The following is a 21779-nucleotide window of genomic DNA, read 5'->3' as shown; positions in this document are numbered from 1 at the left end:
TTATCAGGAGTAACAGTTGTTTGGTGAAGCTGATTAGACGCATCTGTCATCTGCTAAATAAGCACTTAAAGTTTATAAAAAATTCTACTTTTTTCCATTCTGTACCTGTTTGAAAAAGAACTTATTAGTTGGTACAGTAGAAGGGATAAAGCACACAACTTCTGTAGTTGGGGTATTACCTTTAACAAAATCACTGCACCTAAAGCATGCTTCTGGACACTGTCCACTTCTGCTCCATCCTTGTGTGAATATTTTGGCAGTGTCCTGTCAACAGGATGTGGAACTGTCAGAGCCATGTTAGACTTCAGTTATTGGAGTTTTGGACGTGTTACGTACAAAATCTAGCTGGTCGTGAAGCATGTGTACATGTGCACAATCTTCCTTCTTTTCTTCTCCTGAGACACAGTTAGTTTATTCTCTTTGAACTTGATCCCAAAGACCAAATACTCTGGATTAAGCACAACATATAATACTGCCTTTTGTTTTTTGCTATTGCTACATTACTTTTCCCATGCTGTTAATCTGGAATTGTTTGGAATAGCCTTAGAGCTAACTAGTTACTCTGTGCTGCTTGGTAGTGCATGTGTCTGCAAAACACATTTTTGATACCTTACTGTGCATGTTATTTCAGTTTTGAAAAAAACAAGCACTGTTCCAATGCAGATTTCAGACTCAAATCCCAGTGTATAAACCCTTCCGTAATGGAGACACACTTCAGTGGAGAATCTCTAAATGGGATGCTTGAATGGTCTGTGGCCAAGTAAATAAATATTTCCTCAGTTTCAAGAAACATGGCACACAGCTGCTCCTCCCTCCTTGTTGCAAAATAACGGGCCATTTGCTGACTGAAGCAAGCTATTGACATTATTGCTAGCAGCTGCTGAACTCTTAGTGTTAACTTAAACAGCTCATAAATGTTAATTATGTTGCAGTTTTGTTAGAGCTCATCTGCATATCCCAGAGGCACTAGCTAATATGTCATGCTTTTTTCCCCACATGAACTGATGACATTTCTCAGTGGAGATTCCAAATAATAACTTCCTAAGTAAGTTCAGTAATTTTACTGCAGGGGTGGAAATTTCTTCAAATCTGCTCTTTTAACTACAGTTTCACTAGTACTGGTATAGCTTTACTTAAATGTGTTTCAGTAGGCTCAGAGCTGCTGTGCATGTGGAGGAATGAGAATGCAGTAGAAGGGAATATGGAGGGTGCTTACTGACCTGTTGTTGGGAGTTCTATGACAAAGTTAAATCCAAACTGAAAAAAATCTGTTATCCCATGCATTGGCTTAAAGTCGCTTTCATATTGTTATGGTTTCACTGCTATACAAGTGTGAAGAGTTTACAGGAAATGTTTACAGGCTACTGTAAAAATGTGTATTATCTGCATAGTAACCACTTAAATGATATTTTGGGACCTTTTAACAGTCCCTCCCACTCTTCAGCCAGTGTGGATATGTTCTTAATATCAAAGCTCCCAAGCAAAGTAATCCTTTTTTCCCTTCAGGTCAGATTCTGCTAGTGTTCTTTGTAGAAAACACTGGTAAATTTACAGAACCTGTTTTTGAGATGGTCAAAATGATTGTGACTATAGCATGAATGAAAATGTAGATAATGAAATGAAAGCTACTTTATTATCATGGAAGTTTAATTTTGATTAAACTTAATTTGATTTACATTTTGATTTTAGTCATTGTGAGGGTCAGAAAGAGGATAGTGTTGTTGCTAGTGTGTACTATATAGAAAAGTTGTGCTTGCAGCATCTAAAAGTTGTTCTCTCATCCTTACTTTTTTGTGATCATCCAGTGGACCTTTTTCTCTCAAAGGCAGTGGTATATGTTTGCCAGAACTATACTTTATGCTTAGTGGATGTAGTCCCTAACAAACAAGTTGGAATTGCAGGTAGTCTGGGCATCTGGTATGAGCCTGTGATTACAGGTTAATCTGGGGACAATGCAGCCATTTCCATATAAAGCTATATGCTCTCTGCTGTGTATTTGGATGGTGCTTTGGTTGCATGCTTGTGTTTTTCCTCCTCAGGATTCTTTCCTGACTACCTGTAGAGGAATTTCTGTCCTTGAAGTGGTGTGCAGACAGGGACAAGTATTGCAGACTGATGCTAAACGGATCTGGTCCTGTATGGTGGGGATGCGTCCCAACTTGAGCTAGAATCTCTTGGTCTTTTTAAGATAGACTTCATGCAAGGAAGCATGATATGGGGCGAGGAAGATCAAAATACGACCAGTTGTTTGGCTTTTCTTTTTTGGGGGATAGTAAAAGTATCAAATCAGTGCTATGGTATCAGACCATACTGAAATCTGAGCAAGGGTTTGATCTCACAACATACATTCATCTAATTTCCAGGGATGCAATTAAATGCCGCTCTTCTTCAAATAGATGGGTGTGAGAATTGGTTTCTGGATTTGCTCCTAAAAGCCTGGAGAAATACTGGGTAGTACACAGTCTAGTAGCTTTTGGTTAGAAATGAAGCAGAAAACTTTTTGAGAAAGTAGAGGGGGACTCCAGATTATGTCTGTGTGTGGTTCAAGTATAATTCAATTACTGATGTTGTGGTAAAAACATGATAGAAAAAAGAATTCTGGATTTTAAAAAAAATTTAGAGTTCACTTATTTCTGAAGAAGGTGGTGTAGTGCTAGTATGACCATCCAGCTATCAATTCTGGTCACATCTTTTCAGTATTTTTCAATGTGTTTTTAGGTTTCGTTAATTTTTTCCTTTTATTTTTTTTTTCCAAAGGTGCACCTAACAATTCTACATTGCCTTTGACTTCTGCCCCATCTACATGCCTGTCTTATGCAGCAGATGGAGACAGCTTGTTGAGATTAGATGCAATTTCGCATATTCAAAGTGATACTTAAAAGAAATAAAAAAGAAGAAAACACCCAATTTAATTATCTCAGTGGTGACTCCAGGTGTCTTGTTTTGAGTCTGAAAGTAAATGTCCTGTGCTGCATCCTTAAACAGAGAATAGAAGTATACTCAAATGACTGAATTCAGGAAATAAACTAAGAAAATGATGATTTGAACATTGGCCTTCTTCAAAATTCTGGTTCAGAAACACCTTTTTGTGGCTGCACACCAAATTATAATTTAAGTTTTTTCAACCACATTGCATGTATTTTGGCTTTGGTGTGAACTGAGTGCTGATGAAAACCATAACTAACTTGGATGAAAGTTTGACATGTGTAGAAAGATGTATGCCTGAAAAATCACGGCTAATGAAGTAGTCCTAAGGCTGATCTCAGATTAGTCTTTGGACCAAAACAATGAGATAGACAAGAGAAACAAATTGTCCTGAGTAAGAGGCTTTCCTTGTTTTTGTTTGTTAATTCTGTAACATACTCTAAAGTCTGAATGGATGACCTAAATGTTACTGCAAATCTCATTGTTCCAAGTCTCTGAGCAAAGGAATAAATTGATCTTAACCATTAAGTCCTGCGTTCAAGGATTTGACTTTGGATTTGTAAAGGACTTCAAGAAAGCAGTAATTATAACATGCATAGCATACAGCAATGTATGGTGTACACTGATTTCTTTGCAATCTTCATTTTGAGACCCAAACTGGCTAGTGAATTGCTAAAGTGCTTGCCTGTCCAGGTGAGGAGGGTGCATCACCAGCATCATCTTTTGTATTATTTGTGAGGCTCGTAAGAAGGAAAAAACAATCAAGTTGATATGGCAGAAACTTGTGTTTTGGTATGTAACTTGTGTGGGGAGAGGAAAAATTATGAAAAACTGAAATATTTAAAGGTACAAAAGAAAAGTTGTCAACAGTTTTAGTAATATTTTATCCTTTTTTTTCCTCTTGCAGACTTTCAAGTGCTGACCTGCTTGGTCTATTAAGTTATTATAAACTTTTGCTGCTCTGCGAACATATAAAGATGTCTCGCAGCCCTGACGCTAAGGAAGACCCTGTGGAATGCCCTCTTTGCATGGAGCCTCTGGAAATTGATGACATCAATTTCTTCCCTTGCACCTGTGGCTACCAAATCTGTCGTTTCTGTTGGCATCGTATTCGCACTGATGAGAATGGACTTTGTCCTGCTTGCAGAAAGGTAAATCCCTGGAACAGCGGCTTGTCTTGCATATTTCACAAGGCTCTTGCATTGTGTTGGTACCAAAGACATTCTTTTCCTTGAGGGAAGCAATCATCTAGTCATGGCCTAGATCAAGGGCGAGGTGTTGGATCTTTGAGATTCTGTCTGCATATGTATTGAAGCTGTTATGAAGCAGCTGGTCTTGGTTTATTAAGTTCAGAACCGGATGGATAGGGGAAGCTGTGGATAAGAAACAAGGCATGCTGATGCTGAGAGAACAGCCAAATATAAAAATCCTTTGAGCTAGGGTACTCATGCATTAACAAAGTCTTCTCAGAAAGAACAGTGAGGATTTCAGCATCAGGGTTTGCTGAGAGCTAAGGTTCAGCTAAACTGATAGAGCTCACTGAGAGGCAAGTTTATAAATCACCTGCTTGTTTTGTTTGTGGCACTGGAGCTTTTAATCCATATTTTAGTGGATACTAAATGTATAAAACCTCTGGGAAAATATCCAGTGGTGTTAAATTTTGAATCAATTCAAAAACTAGAGTCTAGTATTCTGATCTAATTGTCAAATGCTTCAAGGTAGTACTTGATAGCTCCCTGTGTCTTGATGTCTGGCTGATTTGGTTGGCCACAACTGTAACCTCAGCTTCACTAAGTTGCCTGTTATTTTGTTTGTATTATTTTATTTCTCCTTCTAGTGTTTTTCTTAAACTCATTATTTCCTTAACTGTTTAATAAAATTCTTTTTCAGTATCTTCTTGTCTTTAATGACTTCCCTTGACTGTAACTTTCTTGCCTGGTCCTTTTCTTCTTGTAGTTGCAGCTACTTTTGTCTTCTTGTTCTCCTACCATTTAATCATGATCCTGTCCCTAGTTTATGCCTCTCTTGTCTTCCTGTCTCATGTTACAGCTTCCTTTTCAGACCCCAAGTAACCTTACTTGGTCTCACTATCTTTATTCACTGCCACAGTATTTTATAAGCACTTCCAGTCATATTTTCTTGCTGCTCTTCTGGGCTTTGGCTACACTAGAGCTGTTACTGTTCACCTGTGTTGGGATGCCTCTGCAAGCCTGAAGGCTCTCCCACAGCAACATGTTTGTTTAAAAATTCTGCAAATTTGCCGCAGTATTTGAGCTCCGTGTTCTAAAACGAAGATCCACAAATCACTCTCCACATGGGATACCTGCTGTAGATGACACATGCTGTATAGTAATTTCCCATAGTACAAGAAAATTCTACTCTTCTGATACAAGATGAGGTTTCTGAGATTTCCTTGTCGCTTCGTTTTCCTGGATTTGCTACACTACGTTTTACCTGTTTGTTATTGGAAGTTTGTGAAATGTATTTGAAGAATCACAGAAGCAGTGTGCTATTCCTGTCTTTGGGAATCTGAATTCTTTGAAATATGCCGAACTCTTAAATGTGGAATACTCTGCCCTATGATTGGATGTGCAAATATTTTGCCTAATTGGATACAGTTTGCGCTGAAAAACTGTTTCATGGGGAAACCTTGAATAAGTACTACCATTGGAATGAAACGTATGCCATTCCTGGAGAGAAAGGAAAAGACATCATAATTTGTAATGGACCAGGATTATGTTGATACATTCTCCATCCATGGACTGCAAGATACTCTTGAGTGGATTTGGGGCTGTATGGCTGGATTGTAAGAGGTTGGCATGAAGAAGGCTGGCTGAGGAGGACATTTCTTCCTTGGCATAGACAAAGACATTTGTGTTCCAGAGACCATGCCAGAATCTTGGGAATAAATCATCTTGAGCTATAGAGTTGCAGCATTAAAATAATTGAAGAAGCCATCTTTTGAAGGGTGGTGGACAGAAGGAACCAGGTATGTGTATTTGTGTTCAGTGTGTCTAAGTAGTCCCTGTCTGTGCATAAGGCTTCTGGGAAAAGATCTGAGCGTTTTTCTATTCATAACTACTATGGTCTACATTGATTGTGGCCACTTAAAGCGCTGAAGCACAGACAGAACATGGCAAAACAGCAAAATTTGAGCAGGAACGTTCATAGTAGGTACAATGGTTTCAGAATCATAAGGTTGGAAGAGACCTTCAAGATCATAGAATTCAACCCAGCCCTAACAGCTCAGCTAAACCATGGCACCGAGTGCCACATCCAGTCTTTTTAAACACAGGGATGTTGTGTCCGGGGTCCAGGGATGGTGATTCCACCACCTCCCCAGGCAGACTATTCCAGTACTTTATCACCCTCTCTGTAAAAAACTTTTTCCACAAAAAAAACCCACCTGTTTCAACATATAAAATATTAAGTGTATTAAAATATAAAGAGTATACCAGTGGAGGATACTTACTGTGAAATGGACTGCGGATAAGCATATCTTAAAACAAAGACAAGTATGTTGTTTACGATTAGATAATAGAAGTCTGCTATTTGTGCCAATATTATTGAATGCAGTGTGACTTAACCAGTAAATTGAGTACTAATCCATGGAGAGGAGCAGTGAACAAGTTCCCTCTCCAGGGGTTTTGGTTGAAGTGTTGGGGGAGATTTTGGAGAAGTCTGTAATAAAATAGGTTGGCTAAATGCTACAGTGCCACCTATGCCATTAGATCTTAACTGTGCATTGCATATCTTCCTAAGCTTCTTTAATTCACTTCTAACTGAAAAGATGTTAGCTTGTGGTTTTGTCTACCTTGGAGAGAGTACTTCTACATGTTTGAACTGTTATATAGCTTAACATCTGCGCATGCAGAATATGTTCATGTGTTTACAGTCAGTTGATTCAGTCTGCCTTGAGTTTCCTCCTATGAAGAATAGTACTACACAAACATTTGCTTTAGTAAGGTGCTAGTGTGAATTAAAGGTTAGAAACTGGTACTTCTTAGTATTAACATATTAAAAACTTTGTTCAAATCTTCTGAAATAGACTCGGAAAATCTATTTCTAGAGAAACAGAAGTTGTTTCTATTTAATTCATTAACTGCAAAAATATCTAATCTTGAAAAAATGGAACCATCTTGTTTTGGGTTCCTGGTGCCATTCAGAACCAGCCAATTGGAAGATACTAAGCAAAGCTTCCTTCTTAACTGTGAGTGAAATAGCTGCCAACTAGTCAAATTAGAATGAATGTATGCCGTCTTCAGAAGAGATCTCTGTAGCCAAAAGCTGGATTACAGGTCAGCAGACTTGCTGGCTGTGATTGTAACACCAGTGATTTTTATCTTTGCAATGATGTTTCTATTTTCCTTTCTGTGAAATTCACCAGTCTAGGTCCTGTTTGCCATGTGAATAATACATGCCATCTCATCTGCTTAATTAGAACGTGCCACTCTCAGCCCTTAGTGTCAGTTCCTGCACTTTTTAAGTCCAGCAACAAAAAAGCCTAACTTGTTCATGTTCATAATGACTTTGCTCTTCCAACAAATAATATAACTTGATACACAGTTGTTCCTGTAGTGTGGCTTTGGCTTTTTCTCCAGTTCCTTGACTTCAGTGACCTTTATTTCTCCTTGTGTTAGAGGTGGAGGGAAATAGTATACTGCGATGTGTATGATCAAGAAATTAACATGCTTTAAGCATGTTTTATCCATGTTTTTCCTATTACTTCTATGTAAAAGGAAGACTTAGGCTTAATGCAGTCTCCAAATATCAGTATTTCTTCCTATGCTTTTAAGCCCACAACTGAGTAGTTTGGTGCAATAATTGATATTTTGAAATAGATAGGAAATCGCCTTTCTTAAAATATAAGTATAATGGTGTGTACTGTGCATAAACCTTATTGACTTCCTTTGTATTTCTTGTTTCAGGACCTATGGTGGTAGCAAGACAGCAAGTGGGAAATGTTGGTGCATCCATTGTGTGGAAGGAATGTGACCCATCTGGGAATGACAAAAGCAAAGTGCATGATAAATCAGCTCAGCTTTCAACTATTGGGAAATGGGGGGAAAAAGTCTGAAAGAAAACACACCTTAAATAACAAGACAAAATTAGGAAGACTGAGAATTCATCAAGGGCCATCTCTGATTAGAGAAACAAAGACTTCAAAAGAGACATTCAAACTTCTGCTGAAGTTCTTGTAGGGACTGCCTTGTGCTTAGTGTAAAGAAAATTTGGTCATATTCCATGATGGCACACTTGTTTGGGGAACCTCAGTGTTTTTTTCTGAAAAGTTTTGGTGTAACTTAAGTGAAAAGTATCAGCTAAACTTAGTCAGTGAATCAATGATGTTGACATCTCCTAATGTCTTGCATCTGAAAATACATCAATGCTGATAACACTTGTGGTAGCTACTTTGTTTGGATCTCAAATCCTTTGTCATCTGAGGCACTAGAGACAATATGTTAAGCAGGTGTATTGTTTAAAAAACAATAAGATGTGGGCACATCAATAGCATTTCCACCTTAGTTGTTGCAAGACCTGAGAGCTTCTGATGTGTATAGTCCTTTCTCCTGATTTGTGGAGTTAGACAGTGTAAACAATGTACCAGATAGTACTGAGGTACACCAGCTGTCAGTCCACCTTGCTTGGCTTTCAGAGATTTTTTCCAGCAGTCTTCAGTGCACACACCTGTTGAACCTCTCAGTTGAACCATCATCCAAGTTCATGAACTTCAGCACTGTGGGAAGCAATGACTCTGAAGATGAAATAATTTGTTTTCCTGTCTGTAGACTAATTTTGTCCTTTATTTGAAAGGAAAAGTATTTCTGATACTATTTTCTTAGAATTAGTTTCTGAAATGTTGATGCTGTGCTAATTTGCCTTCCACCCTCTTTAAATGTGCAATATCTTCTAATTTGTTATTATGCCACACAAGATAAATAGATAGGAAAATCATCCACCTGCCTAGTTGTGTTTGGGTTATTCTTGGGATTCAAGAGATGTGTGCAGAGTCATTTACAGGTCCTGCAAATCAGGATATTAAACTAGTTCTATTCCTTGGGAGCATTATAAGCATGTCATATGAGTGATATATATATATATACAAAACATGTATTTAATAGACATCTACAGTATCTAGTGAGAACTCTGGAAGATCTGAGTGCTCAAACAAGTGTGGCTGTCCACAGTGGCAAACCAATTACTGCTGCTACTTAATGATTGAAATGCCTGTTCTGCTAGCCTCAAGCTTTCTGCTGAGATGGAGAAATTTCTCTTCCGCTGATTCTAAAGCTGCTGTCTAGTTGTGTTCCTACTAGAAGTTTTTATGCTTTCCTGTAGAAATACAAACTACTGTTTGGACATATAAATGTTCTGTTCAGGGTTATACTTGAGATACCCAGGATGTTTCCTGATTCATGTACAGGACGTCCAGCAGCAAATAGCTGCACAGAGAGGAAATATCCCATCTGACTTGCTACTTAATTGAGAATATGCTCTGAATGTGGCTCTACTTGGCAAGAAAGAAGCTGATGAATTTTGGCAGTTTGCTGTAGTTTCCTTGGACCTTCAGGAGCCTTACTGAACCTACTGAAAACCATTAATGCATTTCTTGCACAGTACCACAGAGCAGCACTCTTGCAAGTTTTTCCTTGTGTTGTATGGGATGTGGAGTAGGAATTAATGTTTGAAAGAATGGATTGTAGATATGATAGGACATCATTTGATGTAGGGCAAGCCATATATTTGGAACTATATCTGTTATACTGGTGCACTTTTCTTCCCATTCCTACCTTAACTCACTGAATTAACTCACTCTTTTCCCTTACTAGTCTTTCTTGCCTATAAAAACCAAATGTTTTTATTGTTTAGTTTACATGATTGACTAATACAGATTTTGAGAAGCTCATTAAGTGTAAAATTATTCTGCGTCTCAGAAGCCCTCGTATGTAGATGTGTTAAAATACGAGATAATAATTGGCTATAGCAAATCTCCAGTGACCTTAGTAGTAGTTGGTCATTGGTGTTCTTCGAGTACATTCTAAAATCTGTATGTCATATTCAGTGTTAACTCTGAGTAATACATCTGTTTGAGAAATGTTATGGTTTTGAGTGTTCTTCAAGGGTAACTTGAGTCCTTGTTGTGTTTTCATGTTAAGGACATCTTTGGCTACTGCTAAAGTATCTTACACATTTAAATTCCCTTGTGATACTAAAACATGTTCCAGAGGACTTGATGTTTGACTGTGAGATGCCATCTGCTCAAGTAAACTGTAGCATATTTTCAGAAGATACCTCACTTGTAGCATAACGATGCTGAATTTTAAACTGAATAATGGATCTTGATTTGTTTGAGGATGTACTCAGGAGATTATCAAGTCTGAGCACATGGTGGCTCTTTGAGTAACACTATGCAGCTATGAGGAAGATATGCTTTTAACCTAAGCATTTTCATCTGCTGTAGTTTTTTCTCAGGTTATTTAGTATGACAACTAGTTTTGTACTCTTGTCATTAACACAGGACAGTCAGGAAAAAGTTAAATACTTTTTTGTTGGACTTTTCACACCGAAACCTTTGGTTACGGTAGTACAAGCAAGGACCTTAGCTCAGCATACTGGTGAGCTTGAGCTTAGCTTCTGTCTTTGTCGTAATTCACATTTTCTGTGTTCTTCTCATTTTTTACTTCTTGATGTTCAGAAATTCTTCTTTTTGTTTGAAATATGTTTTGTTGGCTTGTTTTTGTGCTTAGCATTGCTTTCTGTGTGCAGTATGAAATCTGACTTTTCAGTCTGAAAAAACTGGGACAGGTAAGGAATGTGGGACTGCTTTGCAGAGTAATCTAGAGCAGAGAACAGTGCACTGTAGTCTTCAAGACCCAGCTAAAACAGTGCCTTTATAGCATGAATAGAGCAGTCCTTCTAGGTAACTCTGCAGATACTTGTACTTCTGTTACATACTTTTGAGATTAAATATACAGTGTTATATCTGTGTTTGAGAAGTTACCTGTAGGAGGGAGAGACCAAATTTCAAGCTGATACATAAGCATGGCAAGAATACTGTTAAGTCGGCATGCATTAATTGTGTTGAAATCTGTCTAGAAATTAACCATGTAAAGTTTGAGTAGTATCATGGTGTTACTGTCTTGAACGTAGTGGACCACTGAAACTACATTTGTATTTTGATTTCTTATCTCAGTCTTGAGTACATTTAAGTACCCAGATCTGTATCAGACAATACGTATGAAGTACATGCTTTCATCCTACTTACATGAAGCTCTTGTTAGTGAAATTTATAATACACTGTGTTGGCTGTCATGTTGCAGCTGCTTGTAATGTTACCAAATTGACTAAGCAGCTTGGTTAGAATGTGGTTGTTGCCCAAATCAATATTATGTCCATAAATAGAAGAATTCCATGAAAATAAGCAAGATGTTTATCTTTCCCAAAGGACTGAATATGCCTCTATAATGTGGGTTGCCATAATAATCAGATTAGTATAAAAAATAAATTTTTTGTATTAAGACATGGCAATTAATGGTTTTTCAAAGGTGTTGTTTCTTATATGGGTTGGTTTTAATGCTGTTTGTTATGTTTAGCCATATCCAGAAGATCCAGCAGTGTACAAACCACTCTCCCAGGAAGAGCTGCAGAGGATAAAAAATGAAAAGAAACAGAAACAAAATGAGAGGAAACAGAAGATATCAGAGAATCGCAAACATTTGGCCAGTGTACGGGTTGTACAGAAGAACCTTGTCTTCGTGGTAGGGCTATCTCAACGCCTAGCAGATCCAGAGGTGAGTAGTCCACACTTGCAGATCTTGCTTTTAACTTGCTGCCATGAAACATTGAAATACCCTTGTGTCTCCCTCAAGGGTACAAAATGAAGCAGTGTTGAAAAGGTTTGCTGCCATGAGGCCCCCTCCTCTTTCTTAAGGGACCTTAGCTTCCTCCTCCATAATAACCTCAATAAGTGGTTGTCTCTGTTTTAGGGAGTACAGATGCTCCATGGTTTTTTTGGGGTGGGGGGAAGTCATTCTTGGATTGATAACAGGAGTTTGGTTTTAAATTAAAAATAAGCATAAGGACTTCTCAGGTACTCATTTTCCTAGGCTGGATCTGCTGGCACTACAAAGCTATGTCATGAACCACCAATTCTAAAATGGGAGCTTGGTTGGATTACAAAGGATTGATATATACTATCAACAAACCTGTAGGGACAGAAGAAAAAAGCCAACACTTGGAAGTATATACTAGGATAAGGATTGTCATTAAGAAGTTGTGGGGAAAAAGTAAGAGGAAGACCCTGGAAAAAGTTGACTTACAACTCTACATCATCAAAAATAAGGTTTTCATTTGAGAAAACTGATTGTTTAAAATGCTTTATTTACTTCCATCATCAGTTGTAGCTGCAGGTGGCCAATGGAGTAAGTGCTAATGCACAAAAGTATCTTTAATTAGAATATGGAGGAAACGTACTACAGGATAAGGTAGATGTCTTCAAAATTACAGTGCCAGATTAAATTCACTTTATCAGACTACATTATCTAAAAAAGTCTCAAACAGAAATGGCTGTTTCTGCGGTCTCAGAGTATGGTCAGTATTTTGGTAGACTGGTAAAGAACAAATGTAAAAAGCTGCTTTTAGTGAAGGAGAAAAAACAGAAGGATAAGAAGGGAAGAGGAAAAAAATCAAGTTAAAACTGAACTGGTGTATAACACTTCAGTATGTACTAAAATATAGCAGCAAGTATTTGCAAGCAGCTGTCAGCACTGGCTTGGGGCTATTTATCATTGAAAAATGCAATATGAATTTATTATTGAAATTTTATTTCTTTGACCAGATGGAGGATTTGTAATTAAAAGAAATAGTAGTAAATATGTTTTTTTTATTTATTTTAAAACCTCATATAATTTTACACTGAATACTTGAAGTAGCTAGGAATGGGTTTATTTGGTGGGTGGGGATGTGATGTACTAGGTATATTGGTAGCAGTATTCTCAACGACATACCAGAAAATAAAGTGTACTTACTGAATGCTACATATAGCACAAGGTGACTTGATTAAGAAACCTAGCCTGGGAGAGATGAGTTAAAAAACTATACAATGCATTCAAGCTTTCTACTTAAGCAGGCAAAAAACTTCTTCATAAATTGAGATTATTTGGAATGAGAGTTTGGCTTCTATGTGCTGTTTCTAGAAATAGGTCTATGGATCATAATGTAGTACAGGTGGATCCTCTTCTGTTGACATGCTCTTAGAGTTGTGAAGGTTGTGCTGTCATATTGTACCAGGAGTATGATCTGCAGTATGCTTGGGTAAAAGGGTAGTTTCTTTAGGATTGTCACTCTCTTCTGGAATGATGCCTGGAGGGTGGGTGTAGTATGTTTCAAGAGGGCATGTAGACCAAGTGAAGAGCAGTCAGAAGAGATCAGTGAATCACTGGTTCTCTATACAACACACCCCGTAGTTCTTTGGGATGTTCCAGGTGTGATGCTGTTAGTTCTTGAAGGCATTGAGGTTCACTTGGGAAGGGAGAAGGGGTACTTCACTTCTTGGATCCGTACAGTTTAACTGCACTATCCAGTGCTACTATGAAGATGGAGCAGGGGAAGAAAAACTTCCTTTATATCCTCTCAGGTTATTATCTAGAACCAGAAATGCCCTTATTTAGTCTAGCTTTAGTAGTCAGTATTTTTGCACCTTCTTCCATCACAGAAATTGAAAGAAAAAAAAAGTCTTTTGATATAAATGTGTCAACTATATTGCCAATTTAATTGGTACACAGGTAATAGTTATTCAGCAGAGTTGTTTAATATGCTGGTGATGTTCTTGCTTTGCACAGGGTCCCTAAATGATGTGTTAGTACTAACTGATTCCAGCAAGGGCAAGATGAGTGTTTTTCCTCCTTTCCAGATGTGATAGACACTCATTCATTTCAATATGATGTCGATTCCAAAATGTTTTTTTTGTCCTTGGAAATTTTCCTTTATTGTTTTCCTTTACTTAGTCTGTTCTTTGGAAAACTTGAGCTTATCTTGAGCTGATTGGTTTACTCCCTTTTTCTTTGGAGTGTGGGGCATGGCAGTCAGGATTCAGCATTTTGTACCTAGTAATTAATATAGCTGAATTCAAATTTAAAGTGTATGGTTATTTGGGAATGAGAATGAATGTGATTTTTATTTTTTTTAATCAAATTATAAAACAGATATATGCAGGAATGTTTTCTGCTCAAAGGGATATTTTTTGCCAGGGTGGGGTTTGGGTAATCAGAATATTGAAAGATTTTTTTAAAATACAACATGAAATGTGGGGTATTTGTCATTAAAGTTCTGCAGTGACAACATACTTTGTATTGCGAGTAACAATGTTTTTATGTGGAAAAACAAATCTAAATCTTTGTGCTCTTCTTTTAGGAGAGACATGGTTTTTGTTAGTCAAAGGCTTTAGCTGCATAGTTTTACAGAATAAGTACACCTCTGTATGAATTATAAGTACACCACTTGAACTTTCTTTTTTTGTAGGTTTTGAAACGACCAGAATATTTTGGGAAGTTCGGTAAAATACATAAAGTTGTCATTAATAACAGCACATCATATGCAGGCTCACAGGTAAGTCAGAGGTCTTTGTAATTTTTTTTATTTCAATTCCTTTAGAGAATACATGTGTGCAGAGTGAATCTAGGGCTCCCTATTTCTGATTAAGTAACAGGTAAGAGTGTAAAAAGGAAAAAAGGCCTTGCAAGAATCAAATTACTGTTAAGTTACTGAGGTATTTTCCAACCAGACTCTCAAAGCTGGATGCAAAATGCAATGTAGAAAGATTGAAAATTGGGAGACAGGATGAGAAACTTTAAAGAAGCAGCAATATGGCATTAGTCACTAATCGGTATTTTGGGGATAAGATGCCTTTTAAGTATTTTTAGAACATTCATGCAACATACTGATGCATTTCCTCTTTTCTTCGTTCTTTATGCATCACTCACATGAGTTTTTATGGCTTCTGCCTTTTTTGGCAGTTGTTTGTTAAAAATGTCAAGCCCTTGAATATACCAGTTTATGAAGTGAGCAGCTAAAAAGGTGACTTGATGATCAGATCTGTCTGGGGAAAGAAAAGTAAGTAAATAGTGTGTGTTTTCTTCCTAGGGTCCAAGTGCCAGTGCATATGTAACCTACATCCGGTCAGAAGATGCCCTCAGAGCCATACAGTGTGTCAATAATGTGGTGGTAGACGGAAGAACACTTAAGGTGGGGTAATAGTTTTATGTTCTTGCAGATATGTTCTAGAACACTAATGTCAGGGATTAATATACAGTTTTGTTTGTATGGGTATGCTTGTATTGCTGAACAAGAATGTCCAATTCATTGGCTTTTGACTTATTTTCCTGCTATTAATCTCAAAATGGAAGTTCAGTGAGCATCCAGCAGGCAGTGTTTTGGTGGGTTAGCAGATGACTTCTTAAGACAAAGTCTGAGTCAAAGATATCTACCTCCTCACTGTGCTCACAGTGGCTTTTTTATTGTATAGCATAAATAGTACAGTGTGAAAACCCGCTGTTTGCTTTTACAGAACATTTCTGTAGTCCATATGCCACACCTCTCAAAAGCTCTCTGGGAAATCAGAAAATTTTCCTTTTGGTGCCCGTTCAGGCTGATTTGACCAAATTGGTGGCTATAGAAGATCTAGTTAGTATTAATTTCCTGACCCTGCCACTTATCCTCCTTATGATTATGCAGATATTTACTGAGGCTCTTACTTAGGCATTTATTTAGATTGGGTGAAAATAAGAATGCATCCTAATTATCTAATCCCCAAGAATATATAGATATCTCACAAATGGACTTTTTATTCCATCTGCATCAAAAATGCATTATGATGGAATTTCAAATCTTGAGGTAATTTTTTTAAAATATAACTTTTTTTTATCTTATATGGTTAAAGGCACTCTTAACATCCAGTACTTTATTTTTTTTTCCTTCAGGCATCATTAGGTACAACAAAATATTGCAGTTATTTTCTAAAAAATATGCAGTGTCCAAAACCAGACTGCATGTATCTACATGAACTAGGTGATGAAGCAGCCAGTTTCACAAAAGAAGAAATGCAGGTAAGTGTAGTGAATGGGAAACACATGAAATGTGGCATGTTTGTCTTACTGTGTCTGATTTAGTTTAATATGTGTAATGTGTTTGCTGAATGCTATGGCAGCGATGAAATTTGAAAGGTGATTAACCAATAGGATATTGCAAAGAAGATTTAGTTCAGTTTTTTTCATTGTATGCTGATTTTAAAGTCTGAGATGGAAATGAGATGGAGATAAAAATGATGGATCCAAAAAGATGGAGATAAACTCTTAGCTGAGAATTCAAACAACCTGAGCTAACTACTTTCCCTTTTTTCATACTAGTAAAAAAAAGCAAGGTAGTGTCATTTTAGATTTCTGTGAAAAAAGTCAGTGCAGATCTGGGTTTTAATGTAAAATTGGTGTGTGTGGACAGTTATCAAGGATTGACTCTCATGCTTGTGACTGACCATGCTGTCTGAACCCCGGTAACTCTTCCAGCCTGTGAAGCGTTTAGAAACCATTTGCAAATAAAATGTTGAGGGTAACTATAATAGCACATGAGAAATGATGCTGGGATTTTATTTTTTTTTACTATCTCAACATCAAAATGCTTATTGTCTAGGGTAGGGAACCAAGTAAATGGATAGCTTTACTGTCTCAGATGGGATGCATTCTGAGGTCTTGTGGTCTGCCTCCCTCCTTCTGGATGAGGTATGGTAAAGCTTTTAAACTCAAGTATGCCAGCCTTGCATCCATGCTGCAATTTTTGCATGTGTCCATGAAGCAGAGGGTCCCCACCCTCAGTGCCAGCACAAATGTTGTTCTAGTAGAATTTTTTTTATGTGTTAGGCTGATGTAAGTCAGAGAATAAAGAACACCCGTATCTATTACTTTGTTACTAAATGCTTTCCACAAATTATTTCTGAGGATTTCAGTAGTTAACTGCAATAGAAGGAGAAATTCAAGAACAAGTTGCAAAGCAGGCCACTTTTCCTGTTAGTTTCCCTGTATTTCTCCCACCGTCTAGATCCGTTACATATACATGTTTGACAATATGTTCCTGTCTAGTCTTTTTAGTTTTTTTATAAGCCTGTCAACCATGAATTTATTTAATCCATTTTGAACCTGTCGATAATGCCAACCCCTTAGTCTTTTGTGGCAGAAAGCCCCAGAAATTCACTAGCTGTTTTGTCAAGTGCTTTCTTTTGCATGTGTTAAACTGCTAACCAGTTCGTTTTGTCAAGTGTGCCTTAATCTTAGCTTTGTAGTGCTTGCTTAAAGCAAAACCCCTTACTTTATTCATTGCCTTTGTAAGGTGGCAAAGCTTAATCTAGTCTCTCCTGGCTTTCTCTCCAAATCATAGTTTCTGGTCTTTTAAACTTCTTTTTAAAGCAGTTGCTCCATCTCTGCGGTAATATATTGCCCTTCTCTATATGTTCTAGCTGTGTCCTCCTTGAGATGCAGAGCTCAGATGCATGATATGAGGGAAGCCAAGTTTAATTTATTGGTTCTCAATGTGTTACATGTTGTGCGATATGTGCTTTTTTTCATTTTGTTTTAGTTTATTTGAAGTGGCCTTCTTAGTGATGGCCAGCACATCATTTGTGGCTAGTGCATAATCAGCTAACAGTTTCAGAGGTCTGCTGGCAGTAACCTCAGCATCTTTTTTCTGAACCATAACAGCCAGTTCACAGATAAGGAGTGGATTACTATCGTCTAGACTGCTTTTTCCTTCTTATGTTGTCTGACATGTCCATGTTGAAGCTTATTTTCCACCATTTGCTTGTTCGCCTATTTTTCTGGGATTCTTTTTGAGCTCCTTATTAACATGGCAGTTTATTACCCAAAAAACTTATTATTGTCAGCAAAGAACTTGGTCCTCAGTCTTTCCTTGTGCATGCTGATGGTGTTGCAAAGAACTGATGCTAGTCATCAGTTCTTATTGCTTGCTTCTGCACCCTTAAAGTTATACTTTGAACTATCTTCAATTCAAACTGTCTTCCATGGCAGATTAATAAATATCTTCTTTTAAAATTTTGTGGAGTCTCTTTATTTATGCTTATTGACTCTATAAAGAATTGATGTTAGTGAAGCAGAGTTTCCCTTTACAAAAGATACTCAAGATTCAATCCCAGTGCTTTGTGTTTATCCGTGAATTTCTATTGTTAAAAATTGTTACCATTATTATTATTATTGCTACCCTGTAATCTTTGGAAGGATGGAGGTTTACTTAGCAGTTGTAGTTCATAGAATCTTTTCTGCAGCCCTTTTCAGAGAAGTCAGTGGCAAGCTGTCAGTCCTCTGGCTTGACTGTTAGTTAAAATTGATAGGCTACATACCTTGGTTGGGATTTAATTTTCGTGTATGAGTTTCTTCAGAAGTCTTGAGTAGATTTTACATCATCTTGGTGACTTGAATCTTCCTTCCCTGTTCCTTGTTATAATGCTTAAACTTTTTTTGAATTTCTCATTGCTTTCTTAAACGTAATTGAAAATTATGCACCTGTTAGGTACATTGTTCTTTCAGTGTGCCAGCTTTCCTGCAATAGGGTTAGTGTCAGTGAATTTCCAGGTCCATTTAATGAGATTGAATGTTCATGGTTGCAGACTTTGTATTTAAAAAAAATTGTCAGTGGATGAATTTGCATTCTAGGTTAAATGATTAATAGATCTAAATGTTGTGGCAAACTAAAAAGAATTAATAGAACTCTAGGAAGTCTCTGAAAGTGAAACTGGGAATTCAAGGTGGGTTGGAGATGCTGAGTTTGGCCTCTGGTTTGTCTGTTATAAATAAAACACAATTACTGCAAGCTCCCTTATAGGATTTTAATCTTGTTTCTTTCTTGCATTTGTGTGGCAAGTAAATGAACTTAAGACTGACCCCGATGTACCTGGCCATGATATTCAGTCTTTAGTCACTGAAGCAAGTTGAAAGATCCAGAGAGGTTTCTTCTTACTTAGCTGCTTAATGTTTGAAAATCATTACTTGTGCAAATCTGTGCATCAACCTAGTTGCTACAGTCTTAGTTGGATGGTGAAAGAAGCATTTCCAGGGTGCAGAATATCTCAAGGTTTGCATTTAGGTGAGCCATACTGTAGAACCACACTTTTTCCTACTGCAGGTAGCAGCTTGGGTGTAGACACTGACAAAGTGAGTAAGATGATGCATACACCGGATGTTTCAGTCCTTCATGAGAGGTGGTATAAGTTGACTGCATAAGAACATGTTCAGAATCAAACAGCAATGGAGAACTGGAGAATTTAATAGGAAAATAATGGAGGCATTAATAGGGTTTGACCTGAAGTATTCCAGTGAGATATGCAGTTGGCCTTCTACAGGTACGCATAAGGGATTGTAGTTTATCAGCAGTACTATTTTTTGTATTTTGTCTATTCATGTGTAATATTTTCTTGAAGAAACAAGTTACATTTTTCTTTCAGGTTGTAAAATTTTTCTAGGGGTGTGTCCACATTGCCTGTGCACTAATTCCGTTCTTGTTCCAACAAAACATTAAGGAATTAATTAATGTAAGAAAAAAGTTAAATTTTGTGTGTACAAGTAGTGTGAGAGCTTCTAAATCAATAATGAAGATGTGATAGATAATAAATTTGGTGTTTCAGATTTAAGATTTAGAAGACCGGACCATAAATTTTGGAACTTGTTTCCTTTGCTGGACATCATCTAGTATTTGGAAACTGTAGAGAAAAGCTATTGACAACTTCAAATTCACTGTTTTATTTTGTATTTTGATTCAACTCATAATACTTAACTTGCAAGTAGTAATTCTTAGGTTGGAGTGTCATAACAGCCTACAAAAGCTATGAATCCTCATCTTGAATTTCAGATGTTATCTTAAATGCTGGGGGTAGGAGTAGATCTTGCTGGGCTTTTTTTATAAATTAAGCCACAATGTTATCTGCAAGCTAGACTAAAAAATACTCTTCTTCCTTTCATTTTCCAAATTCTAGTACTCTGGAGTTGGATTGGACCTCCACAATTTCTGAAAGCAAGCAGTTGTTCTCAGTCAATTTAATTAGCTGAAAGAATATTTCCATTTTTTAGTTATTAAAAAGAATGATTTATCAGTTATTGCTTAGAATATACTGCTTGTCATGTCATACACCTCAGCTGTTTTATTAAGCCAATATAAAATTACTTTCATTTTGGAAGAACTTCTTGTTTAAAAGGAACTTTTTGTTCCTTCCCGTTGCTGAAAAGCTTAGTATGGTTGAAATATGAAATGCAGACTGCCTTCAGAGATATCAGAGATCTGTTTGTGGTTTCTAATGGTGTATTTGTGAAGCTCTTGATTAAAACGAGGACCAAGTTACAATAGGGTTATTGGTGCTTTTCTGCTTTAGAGGTCTCAAAAAAATTGTAAATAGGTAGGTACATCCAAATGATTTCTACGCAAGTTTTAGAACCATTGAGATTACATCTATACTGAGAGTGAGAAGCACTGTTTTGAGTTTGACAGGGTGATCTGTTAAGTTGTAAATGCTAAATTACTAAGCTTTGGGACATACCATATATATAGGGGCATATTAAATATATATATAAAAATTTGTAACTATAAATATATATATATTAAACCATTATTCATTCATTGTGGGTTTCTCTTTCCTTAGGCGGGTAAGCACCAGGAATACGAACAGAAACTACTGCAAGAATTATACAAACTAAACCCCAACTTTCTCCAATTATCTACGGGTACAGTTGACAAGAATAAGAACAAAGTGACAGCACTGCAGAGGTAGGATGCATAAGTACTGATGCTGGACTGCCTGGTTATTTTTTCTGGTTATTCCAAAGGAAACTTGTATTCCTATTTGATTCCCCAAATTGCCTACTGTTTTTAGTACCTATTATATGATAAAATCTGATAGGTTTTCTGTGTGGATAGACATATTGTTCAGGAGCGATATTCTCCAATTTAATGTTCCCTCTGAAGCCACTCCACACTCCTCCCCCTTGCCCTCTCCTGTATCAGGCAGGAGAGGAGAACTGGAGGCACAGAAGGTAAAGATCTGAACAATTTACTGGAAACAGCAGTGAAATAAGAAAACAAACAGCAACAGCAACAATACAAATGACACTGGGTATAAGAGTCAAATCATTCACAAGTGATTTCTCACCCCACAATGAAGGGTGATCCCCCAGCAGCCCTGACCACTTCTTCTGCTAGGCTATGCTGACCCATAAGAGAGTCCTTCCCCAGTCCCCAGAAAATTACTTAAGGTGGTATAGAATTGATACCTCTTTGTCCTTGCCATGCCCCTTCCTGTCCAGTGCAACAATTAACACTGTCCTGGCTGGAACCAGGACACATGCACCACTTTGTTCCAAAACAGTGGGTGTCTTAGGAATGAAACATGTTTCTACATTTGAATCGGTAGTTTGGAAGAAGGTCTTCTGAAAGAAGACCTTGTATTTTATATTTGCAAAACCAAATGTATTTTTTAAAGACCAGATGTCTACTTCTTGGTATGGTGTCATTATAAATGCAGTCTGTATTTTTATTACTGAGAAACCTCATGACCTTAATACGATTTTTTACATCATAATTTATGGTGTTGTCCATATATTCTTTACTATATTGTAATTGCAGATATCACTTACTATGGCTTGCTAAAATAATGTTCTGTTGAGGTAGTTTGTTCAATAAGTTGTGAAAATGTTTCTATCCATATGAGTATATAGTCACACAAAGATAAATGAAAGTCTCTGGTTACCAGTCCTTAATTATTCATTCAAATGTCATATTTAAGATAAAGAAATAAAAACTGCTTACAA

At 37.1% G+C, this 21779-nt stretch overlaps 1 protein-coding gene across 11 annotated transcripts in view; it reads left to right on the top strand.

Moving 5' to 3' along the window:
- The window catches only part of CNOT4 (CCR4-NOT transcription complex subunit 4), a 77275-nt gene that overhangs the window by 29507 nt on the left and 25989 nt on the right, over positions 1-21779 (top strand). For all 11 annotated transcript variants that reach the window (XM_086885787.1, XM_086885794.1, XM_086885785.1 and 8 more), the window contains exons 2-7: positions 3833-4076; positions 11520-11717; positions 14446-14532; positions 15067-15168; positions 15903-16028; positions 20615-20739. In XM_086885787.1, the coding sequence (XP_086741913.1) occupies positions 3903-4076; positions 11520-11717; positions 14446-14532; positions 15067-15168; positions 15903-16028; positions 20615-20739 (812 nt within the window). In that variant the 5' untranslated portion in view covers positions 3833-3902. The remainder of the gene's footprint in view (positions 1-3832; positions 4077-11519; positions 11718-14445; positions 14533-15066; positions 15169-15902; positions 16029-20614; positions 20740-21779) is intronic.

The sequence above is a fragment of the Cyanistes caeruleus genome, chromosome 4, assembly GCF_971803275.1.
Source record: "Cyanistes caeruleus chromosome 4, bCyaCae1.hap1.1, whole genome shotgun sequence".
NCBI classification, from domain to species: domain Eukaryota; kingdom Metazoa; phylum Chordata; class Aves; order Passeriformes; family Paridae; genus Cyanistes; species Cyanistes caeruleus.
This window is presented reverse-complemented; position numbering and strand designations above follow the sequence as displayed.